General features: G+C 42.9%; 1 protein-coding gene across 1 annotated transcript in view; it reads left to right on the forward strand.

The window, feature by feature from the left end:
- T265_04966 (hypothetical protein) overlaps positions 1 to 19,443 on the forward strand; it is a gene marked incomplete at both ends in the record, with an annotated part of 58,880 nt that overhangs the window by 15,787 nt on the left and 23,650 nt on the right. Inside the window, 4 exons of the mRNA XM_009169843.1 lie at positions 3,400 to 3,568; positions 8,670 to 8,758; positions 11,561 to 11,761; positions 17,069 to 17,398. Coding sequence (XP_009168107.1) covers positions 3,400 to 3,568; positions 8,670 to 8,758; positions 11,561 to 11,761; positions 17,069 to 17,398 — 789 coding nt within the window. The remainder of the gene's footprint in view (positions 1 to 3,399; positions 3,569 to 8,669; positions 8,759 to 11,560; positions 11,762 to 17,068; positions 17,399 to 19,443) is intronic.

The following is a 19,443-nucleotide window of genomic DNA, read 5'->3' on the forward strand; positions in this document are numbered from 1 at the left end:
ATGAATTTTGTCCCCCCCCGCCGCCAGTTACTCATTCCAGGTGTCTGTGGCCTTTACCCAGCCAGTTTGCTACTGAACCAGTTCCCAGCTGCGCGGCTGTTAGGATCCCTTCGTTTTCTCTGGTGAGGTGACATTTTCATTCGAAGGTCTGAGGAATGTTCATTCTGGGGTCACAGGATGTATGGTTTTCTTCCATTCGGGAAAGATGACTCCACAAACTCAGTGTTGTCTCATGTCTTATTGATAATTAGGCTGGTATTCTCAGATGAATTAATCGCGATACGCAATTTCAATAACTCTGAGTGGTCCCTTCATGTCTACTAATTTCTTACCAAAGAGTTCAGGCTTTCAGACCCTGACAATTGTTGAAATAGTTAACCACATAACTAAAGTTACTGCGATGATAGTGTATTTTTCGAGCTGCTGATAAAAGCTCCACTGCTCCCTATTTTGACTGCTGAAATACATTTTTGATACAGCGAAATATTAGTGGATATATTTGCTCAATTCTCAATCGTAAGTAGCGGTGGTCTTTACAAATTTCATGCAAATTGTCTGCTGGATGTCTAGCAAAATCCGAATTTTGACTCACGGTTGTCTAATACTTCAAATGTTTCCTTGCACTACTTACACACAAGACGCCAAAATGGACTTCTAACTACTAGTTGGATGGAATCCATGTGTGTTATTGTAATTTCGCATGCTCCGCTCTTACTTCCGGGTCTCCAGTCTACCTCTCAAACCCTGCTGGGATGTCCTATTCGCGAACTGGCAATCATCAATCGAGTCCACAGAATTCTACTTTACTCTAACGGGATTTTATTTGTGCAAGAGCTATGCATGCTAAAACGTCCAAGCAATCAGACTAAAGCCAATCAAGCTTAGCGTGAAGCCGTACCACTTATTAACCTGCCTCGAAAATTAACAGATGTTCAAATATCACGGCTTTCGTTGCCCAGTGGTCGGTTCTTCTGATAGAATTGATTGCATGTGACTCGACAGCTGCGGATGAACTGAAAGGCATCGAATAAGCGAATGACATTCAGAGCTTTTCCGTGCTCAGTTTCGCGGCTGACTTGCCTGATTCTGAATGCGTGGTAATCCTATGCGGCTGGAAAAAACGTTCTGGACGGAGAAAATAATTTGCTTTTTCTGGCAAGTAGCAGATAGCAAGGAAAGCTTGATGTACATCACAATTTATTAGAACCATATTTAACAGAAAACAAGTAGCCAGCTACAAAGAACATACTTTAGTCTGTGCTTGGTGATGTTCCATATGTGCCGTGTGCCATGCGCCATGTATGACTCACATATTCAAGTGAGCAGAAGGTCATACCGTATCCAACCACAGGTGTAAGAAACTGATATCCAATAACGGGAAGGCTACATCCTTCCGTTCCCTCCACGTATAAAGCACGAAAAATGGTACATCTCTATGGCCGCCTTATCGACACAATTATCGCTTTCTTGACATAACACTACACTACTTAAAAGGTCGCTGAAAACTCTCCGACGGTGCACTACCGACCCCTTTGACGCTTATCAGGTGGGGAAGCTGCCTAAGACACCAGACTGCAACTGGCGGAATATAATTACTTACGGACTAAAATGACATTCAGGTGATACCCAACCGGATCCTAGCTGAATCTCACGAATATCCGACCGTCTAACTGTCGGACTGTCGCGTAAACATTAATCCTTTGATTATTTAATCCATCAGTCCATTCAAAATATGAGACCAAATAACGAAACCTAAGAAAGTTTTTAAAATTTGCGAACGGATTAAAAGGAGGATTCTCCAACAGGCGAAACGTCTGCGTAATTTAATTGGCAATCTACAGTCAAGCGTTTCCTTTTAATGGGTCACGGACAGACTTGCACTTACCACGATGTGACTGTCTGTTAACCTCTTTAAACCACTAATTTATGATAGGAGGAGTAGATGTGACACTTGGGAGGTCGGAATACGCCCCATAGAAATGCAAGCAGCTCTGACTGTCCTACGCCAGCCACCATTACCTTGCGATTGAACTTTTGAGCCAAAGGCTTTGGTTGGGGAAATTAGTTATTCTCCTGTTTAGGTCTAGGCACCACGGCAGTATTGCACACTTACAAATAATCTCATGCCACACCGGCCTTCTCGTGGTGCCAACATCCGGCTAACTGAAAAAAGTTGTCGCTGATTCTCCCTTCTTTTTCTCTTACATATTCGTTCCTATTTTGCTATCCATGATGTTGGAAGTGATAACTCCGTAAACCCATTATTAATGGCTGGCAGTTCCACTCAGCGCCTATTGCCACTAGCTGCAATATTCATGCATAATTCGGTCACAAAGGCCGAAGAGACTTGTAATTTTTCAAGCCTCAATTCATCTGTCAGCTTTCTGTTCGACAGTAAATCACCACAGTTCTCCCCAGCTGTCGATAACTTTTTTCTTCCAGTGACGATCCGTCATAAATTACTTTACATAGCCTGGAGTTTTGACTGGCTCTACCAGCGTTTCACCCCGGCCCAGAACGGAGCTTGATATTCACTTAAAATAATGTGGAAGCCAAACGTAAATTGTTCATCAGATTAGTCAACATTCGGCCTGAATTTCGCGGAGAATATGCAGGAAATAGGTGGATCCTAATAACGCATAGGACTACATGGATTTCAAGAACATTCAAGCACGAGTAAAAGGTTTTAAGCTATCAGTATGCCGTAATTAGTTTGGGGCAGTTCATGTCATTTGAGACAATATAGAGGGTGTCCTGCAACCAACGAATGGAAGTACACCCAGCGCTGGTACTCAAATTCTCGTAACTTAGACGTACATGCTAGTGCGTTATTCAAGCTTCCTAAGTTTTGATGCGCGATTTAAAGCCAAACAACCGGAAAAGTGATAAAGCCATTTTTTGTTTTGCACTGTATTCGTTTTTGAGAAGGCGCAAAAGACAGCGGAAGTCTGTCCATGCCACTTTGAAGTCTAGGGAATTGTAGAAGGTTGAGAATGGGAAATCAACAACGGAAAAAAGGTTGTCTCGTAGGAAGCGTGTGCGCACTTCTTGACAGCCTCCAGGTTTAACGCATTCGTCGGTTCTCCGGACATGTATCCGCTCCCGCTTGTGGCAAGAGTCAGTAGTAAAGATAGCAATTACGCCGGAGGCTACAAAGGCTTGCAGGATCGTTGGTTTGTCCAAAATTTTGATTTACTCCGGGCGTCAGAACTCTAGCCTGCTTCTCATTTGTTAACCGTTGTTATGGTGATCACCAGAAAAGCAACAGGACACCATCACAATGAATAAGGCCATATGACTGCGAGATAAAGCCTCACCTATGAACCGGTTTGTCAGCCGATCTTTGAAGTCGGGAATTCATAACAACAAAATCAGTGTTCTTTGTGGTTGCCATTTTAGGTATATCAACACACAGCCGCTCCAATGGTCAATCTGATCTTTCAGGGTTACATGGCCACTTGTTTCGCTTACGGTCAAACGGGATCCGGCAAAACATTTACCATGGGTGGACCAAAGTCCGGATCTAGCCGCCTACCAGTGGTGGAAGGTGGCATATACGGTATGGTCGGTAAGTCAAGGTTAGTCTCCAGTGCTGGCTATTCATCACATTCAGATCATGCGTGCATTCTACACCTTGAGTGGCTATTAGTTTTTTGAACCTATTCAGATAGGAGATCAGCAGTTATTACTTGGGTGGAGAATGATGGAGAACGACAGCGTAAATTGTTCAAACATGTCCCACAGTAAGATACAAACACCGCTATTGTAACACGTGGACTGTCTCCATGAAGTCCCAAAAATCTTACGTTTCATCAGAATCTGCCAGAAGTATAAATTAGATCGGTGAAAGTGCATTGCGTTCCCGCATCCTAGAGTGTCCAAATGTCACTTGAAAATAATGCTCACAGATCCTAACTCTTTCAGCAAATTTGATGACTCTCCTGACTTTCGGCGGGATTTCATTCACTTTTCAATCCGCTTCAATAATTAGGTGAGCAGTTATATGTCTGAAAATGTCAAGCACACACCAGTCGATCCACGCCACCCTCATTATCCCCATCGAAACACTGGCGGAAGATGGCAGACCTCGGAAAATTAGCAATGCATGTAAAGTTTTTAATTTCAAGGGATTAACTTACGACCAACATGAGGAACAAACTTGCCTAAATGATAAATGCTTGAACTTCAAAGACCCCATTTAATGCCCTAGTGCAATGAACTAACAAGGTGAATTCAATTTACCACGTAGACCCATCGCGTTGTTCCAGAAAACAAACTATTGGCTTGCTAGTGTATCCATCGCACTGCTAGGCATTCAGAAAATGCTCAACTATAGCGAATGTGCCATAGTCCCGGGGCCTTATATAGGTGAGTTCGCCATGATCTACAAGTCAGCTGACTTCACCGAGCTCCCACTCTCAGACATACAGAGGGGCTAACGAAAAAACAGCGTCCTTCGGTGGGTACTCTTTTCTACATTACGGTCATACTGTGGAAATGCTCTCTTCGCGTCTGCAGCGTACATGTTCGGGAAGAGTGAGGCCAATTTATAAACGGGTAAAATCTGTGACCACGAGATTAAAATTTCAGCCATGAGGACTAGATGCGGTACTTGCAGCAGTGAGTCATGAAAACATACACGGCAAACAATCGGTCTTTTGTGAAAAGCACAAACGAACCTACCACACATCTAACGCTCAAGCATACGGCTGAACCGAACCACTAGAAGTAAAAGTAGACGATGAGCGATAAGTAGTTTGGTTTTTCGTAGACTCATCGGTGAATGGTGGCTGTCGTGGTCCATTGCAGTTCAGTTTTTCAGCTAAAAACTCTGCAACGAAGTCCAAGGGTTCCAGCTGTTATCGCTTCATTCACCAAGAGACGAGTTCATTAGCGTTAATGGTTCTCTTTGCCCATTTCGCTAGGAAGTTGGGGAGTTACGTAGTCAAAACGATAGCTATGGTTCACGGTTGCCATTGGCTTGTGGCATAGCCTTATCAGCTGAAGTCACCAAACGTTGGTTGGCCTCATCATAGTTCCCCATCCGGCGTGATGGTCGTCAGATTAATTATGAAGGGATCCGCCACCGCATTACAGTAGTGTAGAATGTTAGTCGCCAGGTGCTTTGTTACATTGAAGCAACGAAATATCATGCTGAACTTTCGTTGTCACGAACTGGTTTCGACATTTCATCCGGGTTAGTACGGTTCTCCTAGGGGCTGAGTTAATGTGGACCAGCTGAGATGTTTAAGAAGTTTAGTCCATCGTTCCAGAAAACGCTTCTGTGGACGAAGTGAGATCCCATTCCCTTTCTGGGGACCGTTTCACTAACACCCACCCTCGTCGGACCATTTAGTCTGACTAGCTGAAATAGAGTTTGCTTTTCCTTTAAATCAGTCCCCGTTTCTCCGATTTTTGCTATCCATCAGCACTGCCTGTAATTTCTCAGATGGCCCATTATTCGGTGTGTGAAGGTTCTGCGTGCACTGTCAATGCCGTTTTTTACCGGTACAGTTTAACTAAGAATACTGTGAGGTGCTGATCATGGAAACATGCCAGTGTTCATTAGGGTGTACAGCCGGCTTCAAGCAGAAGGCTTTTAAAACCTGTGAGAGTGCATTCTTCAACCGCTCCATAGTTATCATTCAAACGTGGCAAGATGGTTCAAGTGATTAGAGCGCGAATTTACTGACCGACTTCCTCTTTTCAGGCTTGGGCAATCTAACAGTATTCCACCCCTTGTGATTCCTTCGGGTAGCATGGTAGCTAGGCACCAAGAGGGTGCTAGAGTTGAACAATTTTTTATCATCTAAATCGCCATTAATAATGATGCTGGCTAGGGGTTGGTGACTAACAGATAGCAACCAGTGAGCACCTGGACTGAAAGTTTGATCCCTCTGTAAGCAAATGAGTTTTTTTAGCGCGTAAAGAAACAAGTCGCCTCCAAGCACTTGTGCGGTGAGTGCCACTCCCGAGTAGGCTTCATAGTTTGGCCTCCTCTGGAGGCATTTGGCCGAGTTAGACATTCATATCACTTATCAAAATTAGAACACCTGTACTACACGGTCACCCCGCGGTAACCGAAAGAGAAGACAATATCTGAGCAAGGGATCCCAACAGCACAATTTGACAAGGTGAGGAAGATGCGAGTAGCAATGTGAAACAGATCCACTGAAATTTACCATTAAGATTAGACGTCACCTAGGTTTAGGTGGCCAGCAGCTTAAAAAAGCAGAACTTGGTTTAGAGGCATTTTAAGAGGTCCGCGAATGAACAGCTGTTATGGTAGTCGGGGTCAGCAGGCCCAACTAGGCACTGTCGTGAAATGGATGTAAGGAATTAGACTGAAGTGGTTGCATGAGAGTGAGGAGAAAAAGAACTGCGGCTTGAGGCGGATTAATTGCCACTTCTTCATATCACACAAACTGAAGAAAATTTGTGGTATAAAAATGCAAGTTGGGATGGGACTGAGCATACTTGTGTTCATTGCAGTTCAAATTTCAAGCTAGATGCCTTTCAATGGTGTTTGTCGGTTTGGATTAACAGAGTAGATCGATGCAGGGTTCTCAAATTTATCGTATCCAAGTTATTCGATATACCTGATCTACTGGAATTTCTATTGAAAGAGAGCACCGATTAACTGAGGGCGTCAAAGTGTTTTCTGTATATTCGTTTTTCACCTCATCTTATGCTGATCTAGAGAACGAGTCCACACATGCTGTTGTACTAATAAAATACTGTGACTTCACTGTTCCTGATTCTGAATAGCCAGGAGACAGTTTTAGGGTCATAGTCGTCCGTGTTTCTGTCAAATCGCTGTGCTAGCGGAGTTTACACGACCCCAATGATTTGCTGTTCAAGAATAGCAGCTGATCAGCCGTGCATGGCGCGTTAGTCGAAATTTATTGCGTCATCCTGCCTAACTACCTCGTCCGCTGCAGGTGAGAAAGATTGGCAATATTACCAAAAGATATTTTGTTACATTTCCAATAATCCAATACTTTCAAATCGCTGTGCTAGCGGAGTTTACACGACCCCAATGATTTGCTGTTCGAGAATAGCAGCTGATCAGCCGTGCATGGCGCGTTAGTCGAAATTTATTGCGTCATCCTGCCTAACTACCTCGTCCGCTGCAGGTGAGGAAGATTAGCAATATTACCAAAAGATGTTTTGTTACATTTCCAATAATCCAATATTTGGTCTTTGATCAAAATCGCACTGCGGTTTTTATTTGTCTTTGGGCTCTTAATGTAGCGACCAATACATTCCAAAGCCGTAAATTTAGTGGAAGAGGGTTGTTCCTAACCAACGAGTCTAAATAAGTTTTGCCTTCTGATCGACTTTCCTTTGGGTCACCACCAAATTGTATTCTTACATCCAGTCGTCCATTTTTGCTGCATGCATATGTGGAATATATGTGGTTGGTTTATGCGCCACTTTCCCCTTCCCTCAAAAGACTGGCGTTTTCAACCCTGTTCTGCCTCTCCACCTGATTAAATGATTGTGTCCGCCCCCTTGGTGTAAACATTCTCGGCCGCCACAACGTTTTTCCTACCTAAGGTGGCATCACTTTTCCTGAGCATATTTGCATAGTTGGAGATAATAGCCCTACCTGTGCAAGTTTAATGTGAATAGTGTCTGTCGGACTGACCATGGTCTGTCGATTGCGCCGACACACGTCTGAGAACTTGACGTGCCATGATAGAGCGGCAGAGATTTGATTCTTATCAGGATTGTGGGGAAACGGTAAAACCTTGAGCTATTATTTAACCACGGGATTTGGTGGCCTTCACATCCCTCAAACCGTACACATGTAAGTAAGCAGCAAATAACATTGGATTCATGGCAGATATCAGTAAATTTGATGAGGATATTTGTTGGGCGTGGTCGCTTCACAATCAGAGTGCGTTTTTCCTGTGGTCACCTGTTGCCCAAGAGTGGTACCGCACACCTCTCACCGTCCAGGCAAAAACAAAGTGGAAGTTGAGCTTATCACTGTGGGGCGAGTATGCTCGGGAAACTTTGTAAATTCGAAAATTGTGGATGATAATTGGAGTGACTCGCATTTCTTTTCTCCAAATTGAACCTCCTTATTTGTCCGTTGCTAGTCCAATAGGTATATTGGTGACATTGAAATTCATCCATGGTGGACTTTACTCATTGGTATGATGTACAAATGCCTCTTCTACAATCATTGTCTTTGCAGACCAGGTGAAGCCTTGACCTATATCTGTGATGTTTGTGTTCAAACCTTGGGTTTGAACGTTTAAAAGTCAACTGGGTATTGTGGATCTCTTAAGCACATAGGATGGAGCATACCCATGAATGGTTCCGTGCAAAACGTTGTGAAATTTACGTACGCGGTATGACAGATTTATAAGTAATAAAGTCATTATAGCATCCAGAGAAAATGAAAGTGGATTAGACGGTGATTCAAATATCTTCACCCAGTACTCGTCTTTTCGAGTTTGAGTGACCTTTACCAACGAAAACATGTTTTACACATTAGAAAGCTCCTGCCAGTTGTGTAGAAGCAAATTGTCGGTTCTCACCATATCCATACTCCTATCAGACTGGTTCTGGGGCCTTCGACTATCACTCAACCCCCCGTTGGTTTTGGCTATATAATACGAACGCTTACGTGTTACCTTTTGTCCTATCCTCCTTAGTTGAAGACTTGTTTTCCCTTTACGAAAAAATGAACTATTCTGCGGATTATACGGTCAGCGTCAACTATTTTGAAATCTACTGCAACAAGGTGGGTGAACGTACTCAACTTACTTCTTTATCCATTGAGGAAGTTGAAAATATTACGAATTCATACCCTAAAAATGTCGGGCACTGCGCATTCAATGAATTTTCTGTAGTCATCCACTTCATTTACCAAATTATCAGGCATTATTCCTTTCATCGAATTCCCCACATTTTTAACGAACTAGCACATGGATTAGGTACCCTTTCAATGAATCTATAAAAACCTGTCGTTACTATCAACACCCGGCCAAACACAGCCTTTCTAGAGTGCTTGAATTTGTACCGTCACGTCATGTGCGATTCATCGCCCGTTTACAGAATATTTCACAAGTTCACAATCAAGTACACCTAGATTTCAGGATGTTAGTTAACCTAGAGATAAGTATTGAACTCCTTCTGTTCGGTACTAAATAATTCCGTATTTTGCTGCAAAATTTAGTAATAAACTACCGTAGGGGTAGAAGGCGACACAGAGCTTGCATCAAATTACAGGGCAACAGAGACAACCAATAGCTGTCCGAGTGGTGGCCAAAGCCAATCCACCAATCATCTCAGTATTTGACAACGTACAACTAGAGGTCAACGCGATTCACCCACATCGGGTTTCGTTTGTTTTAGTCAGTGATTCAGATAAACGAACGGAGCGCTGCAAACAGTCAGCAGCCGTCTGACACAAGGCTACTAAAATACCGAATAGGGATCTAAACGACCACAATCCAGTGGATTCGAACAACAAACTCAGCGTTCGTAAGGGCATCCAGGATGACTATTTGTCATCCTTCCGCCGTCAAATGACCGACTTGGTAATTACCAGAGTTTAGTAACCTACTCTTGGCTTTTAACTCAGCGGCATTTTACTGGTAGCCTGTGATCCGAGATTCCAACTTCTAAAATTCCAATGGAATTTCAACGTTTGCAAATTACGTAGTAACGTACTCTTGGCTTTTAACTCAGCAGCATTTTACTCGTAGCCTGTGATCCGAGATTCCAAATTCTAAAATTCCAATGGAACTTTAACGTTTACAAATTACGGTAAACAAAGTATGTAGGGATAATGTAACCCAGCTGAACAAACACGTTGCTGCATTTTCCTTGTATGGAAAAAACAGTCCGCAGTGTTCAACGGTGCAGGCTGCCACTGAAGAACTCCTCTACGTAGTGTGAGAAAAGTTTTGGATTGGAATTGATTGCGTTTTGGGATTAAAACTGTTTGAATAAATCAGAAGTAAAGTTAATCACAACAGTTAACCCCCCCTGGAGCTTTTGTGATGCAAATGGTCTCCTATCTGCAGGGTGTCGATCATAGAAGAAAGCATGGGGAACCATCGAACAACGGAGTAAGAAAGTGTTATGTAGTGAATGCAGTTCTACACGTGAAAAGACAGGGTAATTTGATGGCGAAAAACGTTTTCGGCTGTTAGCTAAAATAAGTGCACTTGGCTAATACAGTGGGCAGGAGCTTAAGATAGAGGTGTAACATTCTCCAAAAGCCGCCCGACAGAAAGCAAGTTAGCTAGATTCTGTTCGTGAAAGTTTCAGTTTGAGATGGAACACTTTGTAGCGGTTAACTGAGAGACTATGCAAAGACTGTCTCATGTGGGAACCACGTTTTTGGATGTGTGTACTTATTAAGAAGGGATTTGAGTAATCAGTTAAATATAGGACCTTCGAAATTGCTAACTTTCTTGTATTCCAGCAGCAGACAGTAGTTGAAGTTAGTTGCTTTGGTTCGGGCTTACGAATAAGTCAACTGTGCACGTAAATTGTTTCCAGTTTGTTACAATCAAACACTAAGAATGAGACAAAATGACTATCTATTAGCGTTTGTACAGCAGGAGCCCTCCTTTGATAGCGTCTTGCAGGACCAGCTTTTGTACCTTCATAAATTTGGTCTTCGCCTCCCCGTAGGAACGTGTTTCGAGGGAATAAATTACAATTTAGGCAGCCTATGTTCTGAAAAAATGTATAGGGAATATACGCTATCCTTTATACACTGCAAACCTAGTATCGGAAGGATCAGCAACATGAGTGACGGAGTGAAGAAACGTTTGAAGACCTGCATTAGTATCCGGCAGGGAAATATTGGCCGTTTGCTTTTGGGTGCCCAGCTCAGTTCGCAATTCAGAAAAACCGAAAAAACTGGGCAATCACTATTCATTAGTCTTCGGTTTTTCCGGCTAATCCACGATGTTAAATACTGGACGTGGTTTGAATGAGACCTGGTCAGCACAGACTCTGGACACGGCCTAGTACTGTAGATATTCCAACTTCCAGAGAGGCTAATTTGATTTTTTATGTCAGCAGATTTTGTATTTAAACTCTGCCTACTTCCAAACAACAATATGCACCAAACGGTTATCGCAGAAACTTTGAAGAAGCCTAACTTCACAAGAGTCTAAATCCATCTTCTTTAATGGGTTGCTTCTCAATTCGGAATCGTAAACTAGTCCTTGGATGTTGAGAAACGCCCACAAGGATACGCCAGCGACGATACCTTGTAGCGAAGATGTTTAGCGTTGGACTAAGTCGTTTCTCCCACAAGATTTCATTGTTCAAGGAATCAGCCTTTCTTACTTCAGCGTGAAGGCGTCGACGGATTGACCGTGTGACACGCAGCTGACCCAGATTCAACAGTCAGCAGCCGTATAATTGAAATTGGAATGCTTTTGACGGGCTCTTAACGAGCATCCACCAACTGATGAAAACAAACCACCGGTGAAGATACTGAACTGAAAAATTCTTTCTATTTGGTTTACCCTTTAGTTTTCTTCGAAGATTGTGGTGATTTCACTTGTGATTCATTCAGGTATATGATCTACTCAACCAAAAGCTCCAACTCCGTGTGATGGAAGATTCATTTGGCTCAGTGCAATTGCTTGGACTGCGTGAGTACTTGGTGAAAGATGCTAAAACAACGCTGGGGTTACTGAGACACGGCTATCAACTCAGAACGAACGGACAAACTTTGGCCAATGAACAATCTAGCCGATCACACGCAATATTTCAGGTTTAAATCGCTCCTTTTTTAGTTTCTCATGTTGTTCGTTTTACCTAATATGCCGTTGTTTTCCTTGTCAGTCTAACTTTGTTTCTCGGTTTCAAGGCAGGGGCAGTTAGGTGCAAAATTTAGCTTTCTGTTCGATCAGTTGTCCAGTTGACCATAAGTTCTTGGTAAAGTAACGGTGGATGTACTGTACAATTTAAAATGGTTTAAATGTGCGCCACATCTATTCAGTTCACAGGCTTTTACATGCGTCACACTCGAGGTAAGAAACGAATGTGACTGGTGCTAAAGCGTTGTGCCTACAAAATTACTTCGATAATAGTCTGTTCTGTGGCCCTAAAAATTGGACTGTCCTATATGTAGACAAGTATTCGATCACCGATGTACCCGTAAAATGTCAGCCGTTAACCTCCCGCAGCACATGCGTTATAAAACGGTCCATAAGCGACTCATCATCATCGTTGATAGCGGCACACCAGTAGCACACATTGGCGATTAACCGTCATGAAATTATGAGGGGTGAAAGCCCTAGTAAAGAGTGGGAATAAAAAAGGGGAGTGAGAAATTAGAGCGAAGAAACCCACTATGTTCTTAAGGGAGACAACCACGGACAGCACCAAGATAAACACACTAGTGCATCATATCGAATCAAGATGCCTTAAGCGGAATCAATCCAGCGTGTTCTGCGAAACCCATTCGACATTGCACGATAACAGGCGAACTTTAGTTGAGCAGTCCGTTTGGGAAATGACAGCGTACGCGCAAGTGAGATCGGTTGCGTACCATAATATGGATAGTCTTTATTAACGTGCCCAAGCCATGAAGGCGCGAAGACCTTACAACATTCAGTTTGCTAGTGGTCGCTTTCATTTCACGTTGCTGTGTCATGGCTATCTACCGCAAGCCTTTTGCCAACACTGGTTTCAGATACCTAATGATGCTTGCTTTGGCGGACAGTGGTCACGCGTAGGTAATACATGCTCCAACTAACCCAGCCTTGTACGTTTAATCTGGTGCTCTAAAGATTCAGACTTGTTACTAAATACCCCATTAGGCAACTGTACGGTGGTGAAGCGTCAGTACTAAGACCAATGTCGCCATCTCTCATGATGATGATCCTGGTACACGCTCGCTGCAGCCAGCCACGTCTTGCTAAGCTACAAAAACACCGCTGATCTGAACTTTGAGGTATTCAAGGTTGCTGCATCAGAGAAGCCAAGTTTCATAACCATAAGTTAAGACCACTCTTTCAACTGTCTTGTACGCACGGTTCTTCAGTTTCAGAAAAAAATTGTCCTTGATGCCAATAATGACGCAAGTCTTTTTCACATTGCTCGCGTCTTGATTATTCGTGCACTGACTTCGTCCGTTACAATATCCTGATGACTTGTGCAGTTGCCAAAATAAGCTATCAGGTCAAGAAAGTCAAGTTCTTCATTCTGAAGTTTCAGAGAAGTGTGAGACGATGGGCAATCCTGAAATAATACCTTCCAATTTGAGCGTGAAAAAGTAAGCCAAAACATACGAACGTCTCTAAATTTCTGGTAAAGCACTTTGCGCTAACGACTTATAGTCGTTCGGACAATTCAAGTCCATTATTTCACCCCCAACCGTGATTTTGGTACCAAGATTTATGAGAGGGGACAACTTATAAAGAACTCCTTTGAGCTGTGATGAATCTTGTAGACCTCAACAGTCACCCAGAAAGAGCAGCAGGAAGAGTATATGAAGACTTTGATGGATCTCCATTCAAATGAGAATAATAAAAAAGAAATGATCAATCTATGGAATTGAAGTCCCATCTAAAGTCTAAAGGTACCTGGATTGTTGGTCGGCGGCATGTGTAACACTGCCCAAACAACTGATGTGACTTAAATAGATGGTCACTGTATCCTTCATCAGATGAAACTCCCATCTCACTTTTTCGGACTTGCGTCTTACGCGTTGCAGTGTGATAGAAACAAGCTTGGAGAAGCCCCCCACCTTGTCCGGTAATCTGATAGCAACCGGAAGTAGAATGGCATACAAGTACTTCTTCATCTGAAGGGATCTATGCTCACGGACAGTGGGTCAAGAAGAACGGGTCAAATGTAAAGGATGAGCATATGGATAGAGGGTCAGCTCAACTGCCTAATGAACTAGACGCTGATTTTTATCACACACTGGTTTTCCAATGTTCTTTTCGATTAAATCACTCAGAGGAGGCATTTTAAATTCTTTGTTGTGAAGTCATTGGAACAGAAAGTACTAGGTGCTGAGTCGGTTTCGCCAAAGCATCGGATAAGATGTGACTGGCATGCCCGACACACCATCGATACAACGACCAAGTAACTGTCCTGGTTGTGACGATCGACTGGCCCGCACAAGTTTTCCCAGTCGGGTAACGCCGCAGACGCTTGAAACCCGCTGGACAACTTTTGTTGATGCATGTTTTGGGATTTTCGGGATGTGTATTGTTCACAGTCACATCACTCTCGTTTGAAAAGACGTCCTCCTGTGAACATTTTCGCCCGTTCAGACGTGAGAATTCAGATGCGTCCAACGTACGCTTGTGGATTAGTAGTAACACGTTCGCCTCGCATGTCAGGTGTCCGGAGTTCAAACCCCGGCACGGCCATTGGGTATGCGCTTCTGCTGAGCTCTAATAAGAGCGAAAGTCGAGTCCAGTGCTCCCCTCTTTGAAGTGGAATCACCCTAATAATTGTGCCAGGACAATAGGACGTGTGTTCAAACGAGACTGATGTGAGTGTGAACAATAAACGTCCCGCAAACCCCAAAACATGTATTATCAGATAAGACGCACTTGATTAGGTATTTGGGTCATGTATTACATATGCCCAACCATCGTCTAACAAAGAAAACAGTATTTTACTACCCAAACCCTTGTTGGCTAAAATCCAGGGGGACCAGAACAAGATGCCGAAGCGACGCGATTTGAAAGCGATTTCAGTTAAATTAAGTGCTGTATGGTCTTCCTGTTTTCCAGGCTGAGGTTATTTTTGCGCAGTTGCGTGTGGCTAAAAACATTACTGTCACCCCTTATCTTGAATAACTAGCTAGTGCCTGACTGTCGCTGTATGTTGAGCTTGCGTCTAGCGGTGTTCTCAGAGAATGTTTCGTCAATCCCAGCGATGCCGTATTGCCCCAACATGGTGCTCAGTTGTGCCTGTTTCAGTGGTATTTAGCTCATTACCGTTTTTTCTAGATTCAGAGCGTTGGGGAATAAGTCCCGACACCGCCGTTTCTATCCACATTTTACCGAAACTTTCTTCCTTTATGGCTTTTCTGTGGTTGTGCGCCACTTTGCAGTGACTGATTGCAATGACTTGTTAAATAGTAATAGTGTTCAGGAAGAAACGCGTCCTCAAATTCGTAGAAATTGTATTGAGTAGTCATCACGTAAAGTGAATATTTTATCGTGACATTGAGCGGCCAGTTATTGGTAACTCAAAAATAGTGATCAACCATTGATGCTTCCTAAGAAAAAGTTAGGCGATCTGTTGAGTTCGTTGGCCAAATTGACTTTTCGTTTCACAACAAACTGTAACCACGGAGCTGTTGGATGCCGCAACAAACAGTTGGATAAACTGTGCTATTACCCAAGGGGGTGATACAAATGATATTGTACTCCTAAGGAAAAGGGCTAAATAGTTCCATCCCACCTTCCGTGAACTGGGACAGATAGGGTGAAAGGGCTAAATAGTTCCATCCCACCTTCCTTGAACCACCTGAGAGAGATAACTCCGAAAATGGAACACTTTAGTCACTCAGGTTGAAAGGTGCCTTTTTTGCGTATACCAAACCATATTCAAACTCATATTTTTAGTTTCCCGTTCATTTTATCATCGAAAAGTTTCCACTGTCTGACAAGAAGCAACCCCCAAATTCAGTCAGGAAGAACTTCAGAATCTTTCCTGCGGCTAGTTTTCTTCGCTGAATATATCCGGTCGCAGTCTGAGTAAACAGAAATAGCAACCGAAAAGCGGCTACCCAAATGCGGTCTAAAACCTATTTTCCTCTCAAAGATAGTGGTGTTTCGGGAACAGCGTAAAAAGAGCCTGTAGATAAGCACTATTTTGATGAAGCCATGTTAAGTAATTTGGCCTTGTTACGCGGAAATGTCGTTTTTTTGTTACTGAACAGTTCCAGAAAAGAAAGATTTGTAAAAACATGTTAAAACAGATTCACAACCTCAACTCAGTGCAAAAACCAGCAAATTTAACGAAAAGGATCATGTCTGCTATGGAGGCACCCTCTGTCTACGTTGAAAGCTTTAGAAAGATTAAGAACCTACGAATGAATTTGGAAGCAAATGGAAAAATAGACAACCCGTGAAAATGATGCATTGCTTTGAAATCTGCTCTTATTTGCAGTTGTGAGATTAGTTTTCAGCGCCAAGGCACTTCTACTTGCACATGCGTTCTAATAATATTGTTCGTAGTTTTGTTCCACTGGCTAAACGGAAATGAAATTTTTCATTCGAAGAGTCGAAAAAAACCAACCAGCTGTAAATGTGCGTACGTTTTCCCGGTGACACAAACAAATACAAGGTGCTCATCTACAGGAAGTGTTAAATCATAATTACTATGTTGAACGCCTGTTATCGGAATGCCACACAACAAGTTACTTTCTGCCGCGCGCCGTTCACAGGTTTGCCTCAACCAACATACCGTTTAAACAAAACCTTCAATCATGCTTGAATGCTCAGGGCAACCATATTTTTCTGTAAATTTCGTTTGCTTCACGCAGCTCGGAGAAGTTCCACAGTTCGACAAAATCACTGAATTACCGACTACAGTGTATAACTAGCGGCCACCAAATTCCAAGTGAAAAGTTCTAGACAAATAATCACTCTTGCAGAACTCAAAAATGTTACAAAGGGTTTCTGAAGATGGGCATAGACGAAAGGTGAAGTATTAACCTCAAAGTGCGACAATAAACAGCTGCTGGTGAAGACATTTTGTCTGGGACACGCAATGAGGAGGAGGACTAAGGGGCATGTGTATTGAAAACTCTGTTCCATACGGTAAAAGGAGATGTAACACTAGGTTCTTCCAAATATGCACATCAGGTTTAAGCCGTAGGGTAGGTGGCGCCCAGCTAAATCCAACGGTGGCCATATTAAGTAGCGAATGAGAATTTTAAATTCTTATGGGATGACACTATCAAACATATCAACCACATTATTGCTGGCCAAGTTTTAGCTCTACTCACACATACAATTCCACATCGATACTCCACCTCTGAGGTTATTCTCCGAAGTGAGTTAAAAGAGCGAACTTATTTTAGCGGCTATTTTTCTTTTAACAGATCAACATTCGCAACCGACTTCCAGAAGATCGCAAGCGGCGCCAATTCCAGCAGGTTGATGAAAACAGTGAACCGAGATGCTATCAAATCGCATCAACACCATGCACGTACCCAAACCCGCATTATTCAGGCCCTTTGTATGGACGTTTTTCTTTGGTTGATTTGGCTGGAAACGAGCGGAGTGTGGATAGCGCCTCGACGTTGAATCGCGTTCAGCATCTGGAAAGTGGAGAAATCAACAAAAGTCTACTGGCTCTTAAAGAGTGCATTCGGGCCATGGGAAACAACACGACCTCTTATTTGCCGTTTCGTACAAGTAAACTTACGCAAGTAAGTATGTTTAATGTGTAATGATGAACAAATGCTAACTGATTTTGCCGTACATCAAAGATCCAGCTGACCCACCCAAATCCCACTAAACAGAAAAACTAAGAATTTGGGAAACGGCATGATTGCACGACGCGGCGGATAACGCCTGGTTTTTGTGTCTGAACACCAGATTTTTACAACTGAGCACGTATCAGTAAGATAATGAGAAGGCCAAATTTCTTTCGACTTTGTACAAAGGAAAGGCTTCTTTATGAGTTAAACGTTTGAAGGGCGTTTCCCTAAGGGATGACTCTTTAATCTGATTCATTTAAAGGATAGCCAAAACAAGGTATTATACCGTTGAGGCGGTCTTAAATCGACTGCTGCGATAAGTAAGAGTCAATTTACTTCAAGCATCTGTGATTACTACTTAAAATGCCCATGCTGTACACCACATTTTGGTATTGCAACGAGGCAACTTCAAGAAGTATTCGAAACAATATCCAGATTGGACAGCACAGTGATTGTGAAACGTTGTGCAGCCAACGCGAATATGCTTGTTCGAGGCACAATGTGAATGTACAAAGTGCAATCCAGGTTGTCTGCCATGTTTCCCCTAATCAGTTAATGGTGATCAGGGTCTGATTTATTCCAGAACACGGAGCTTTTAAGTTCGACTTTGTTAAGTCTTCCGAATATCAGTGAGTTTGTCCAAAGAGTTATACACAGGAATCAAGTCTTGATGATAAGTGCAGAGGTGTATTTTATGGATGCATGATTATATCTTAGGTTCATGTAGTCGAGGTTGCTGAATTTTTCGGGGCCGAATCGCAGTCAAATTGACGCTCGGTCGCCTGTGACAGAAAATTTCCAAAGATTCTTGTGAGCCGGTCCTAAGGAACATAACAGCCGCCTCATGTTTCTTGTCTACCTGCAGAGGAGGGAACTTAATATCTCGTGCACCATGTTTACATTCGAAAATGAAACCGGTTGGTCTAATTTAATGAAATGTTTGTGCACTAAATTGCTGCTAATCTATTTGTGGCTTATCCGACAGAAGTTGGTAGCCTATTTTGCACGTGAACATTGCATTGCTACTGCTTTACTTGTCAGTAAAACAGTGTCTCTCAGCTGTACCTTTTTCAAGTCGAACACAATAGGTTCAGTGTGATATGGACTGGGTACAATGTGGCTCACCTTTTTACAGTGTTTATTTGGTAGATAACCTTCCCGGGGAAGAACGATTTTTGTCGGTCTCGGTAACTTTATCGTTGCATCTTTATTGGAGAACATAATCCACAGGAACCACTTCTTGGTGAAAAATCCACCACCAGTGTAAATGGTGTCGAAAAGTCTTAGTTCGCCATAATAACCCCATGGTTCAACTCACCAGGCAGACGTAATGACAACCCCAGAGTATAAGATTGGTTTAACTCAGAAACGGCCAGGGGAATTCATAAGTCAACTTGTTTAGCAAAAAAAATGGGGAGCTATAATCAGGCGCTGTATTTTTGGCCCCAAAGCGTTACGCCTAGGCGTCGACGGGGGCACACTGCGCATTCTTCTGTGCATGACATTTACGAACAAAGCGTCCCGGTTTATTGCTTTCTCGATGCATTCGATTTTGTTCGCCTTCAAGCTGTGCACTGTTGAAGAGACAAAAATGCATTCTGTGCGCTTCATTACACTCAATGCATTTCAGAAGAAATTCGGATAGCAAGCGAAGCGGGTTTTGTGTAATAAAGGAGCGACCACGGTCCAAAGGTAAAAACAGCTCATAACTTAAATTAAGCTGCACATCCGTAAGACCATATCACATGAACATCAGTTGCATTCTTCTATCGTGTGATGACCCTCACATAGGTTATCCGGTCATTGATTATCAATTGAGTGACTGTTGAGCAGTTTATCGATCTTGGCGATTGGCTTTCAAACGTTTCCTCATCAGTCTAAACCTGATCATGACGTTCCTTCCATTAGTGGCCAAGGGTTTACAAGTCATTAGCTAGGTTCGAAGAACTAGTCAACACCTTATCACCTGGTTGCCTTATCACAAACCAGTAGAG

Source organism: Opisthorchis viverrini (assembly GCF_000715545.1).
Source record: "Opisthorchis viverrini unplaced genomic scaffold opera_v5_89, whole genome shotgun sequence".
NCBI classification, from domain to species: domain Eukaryota; kingdom Metazoa; phylum Platyhelminthes; class Trematoda; order Opisthorchiida; family Opisthorchiidae; genus Opisthorchis; species Opisthorchis viverrini.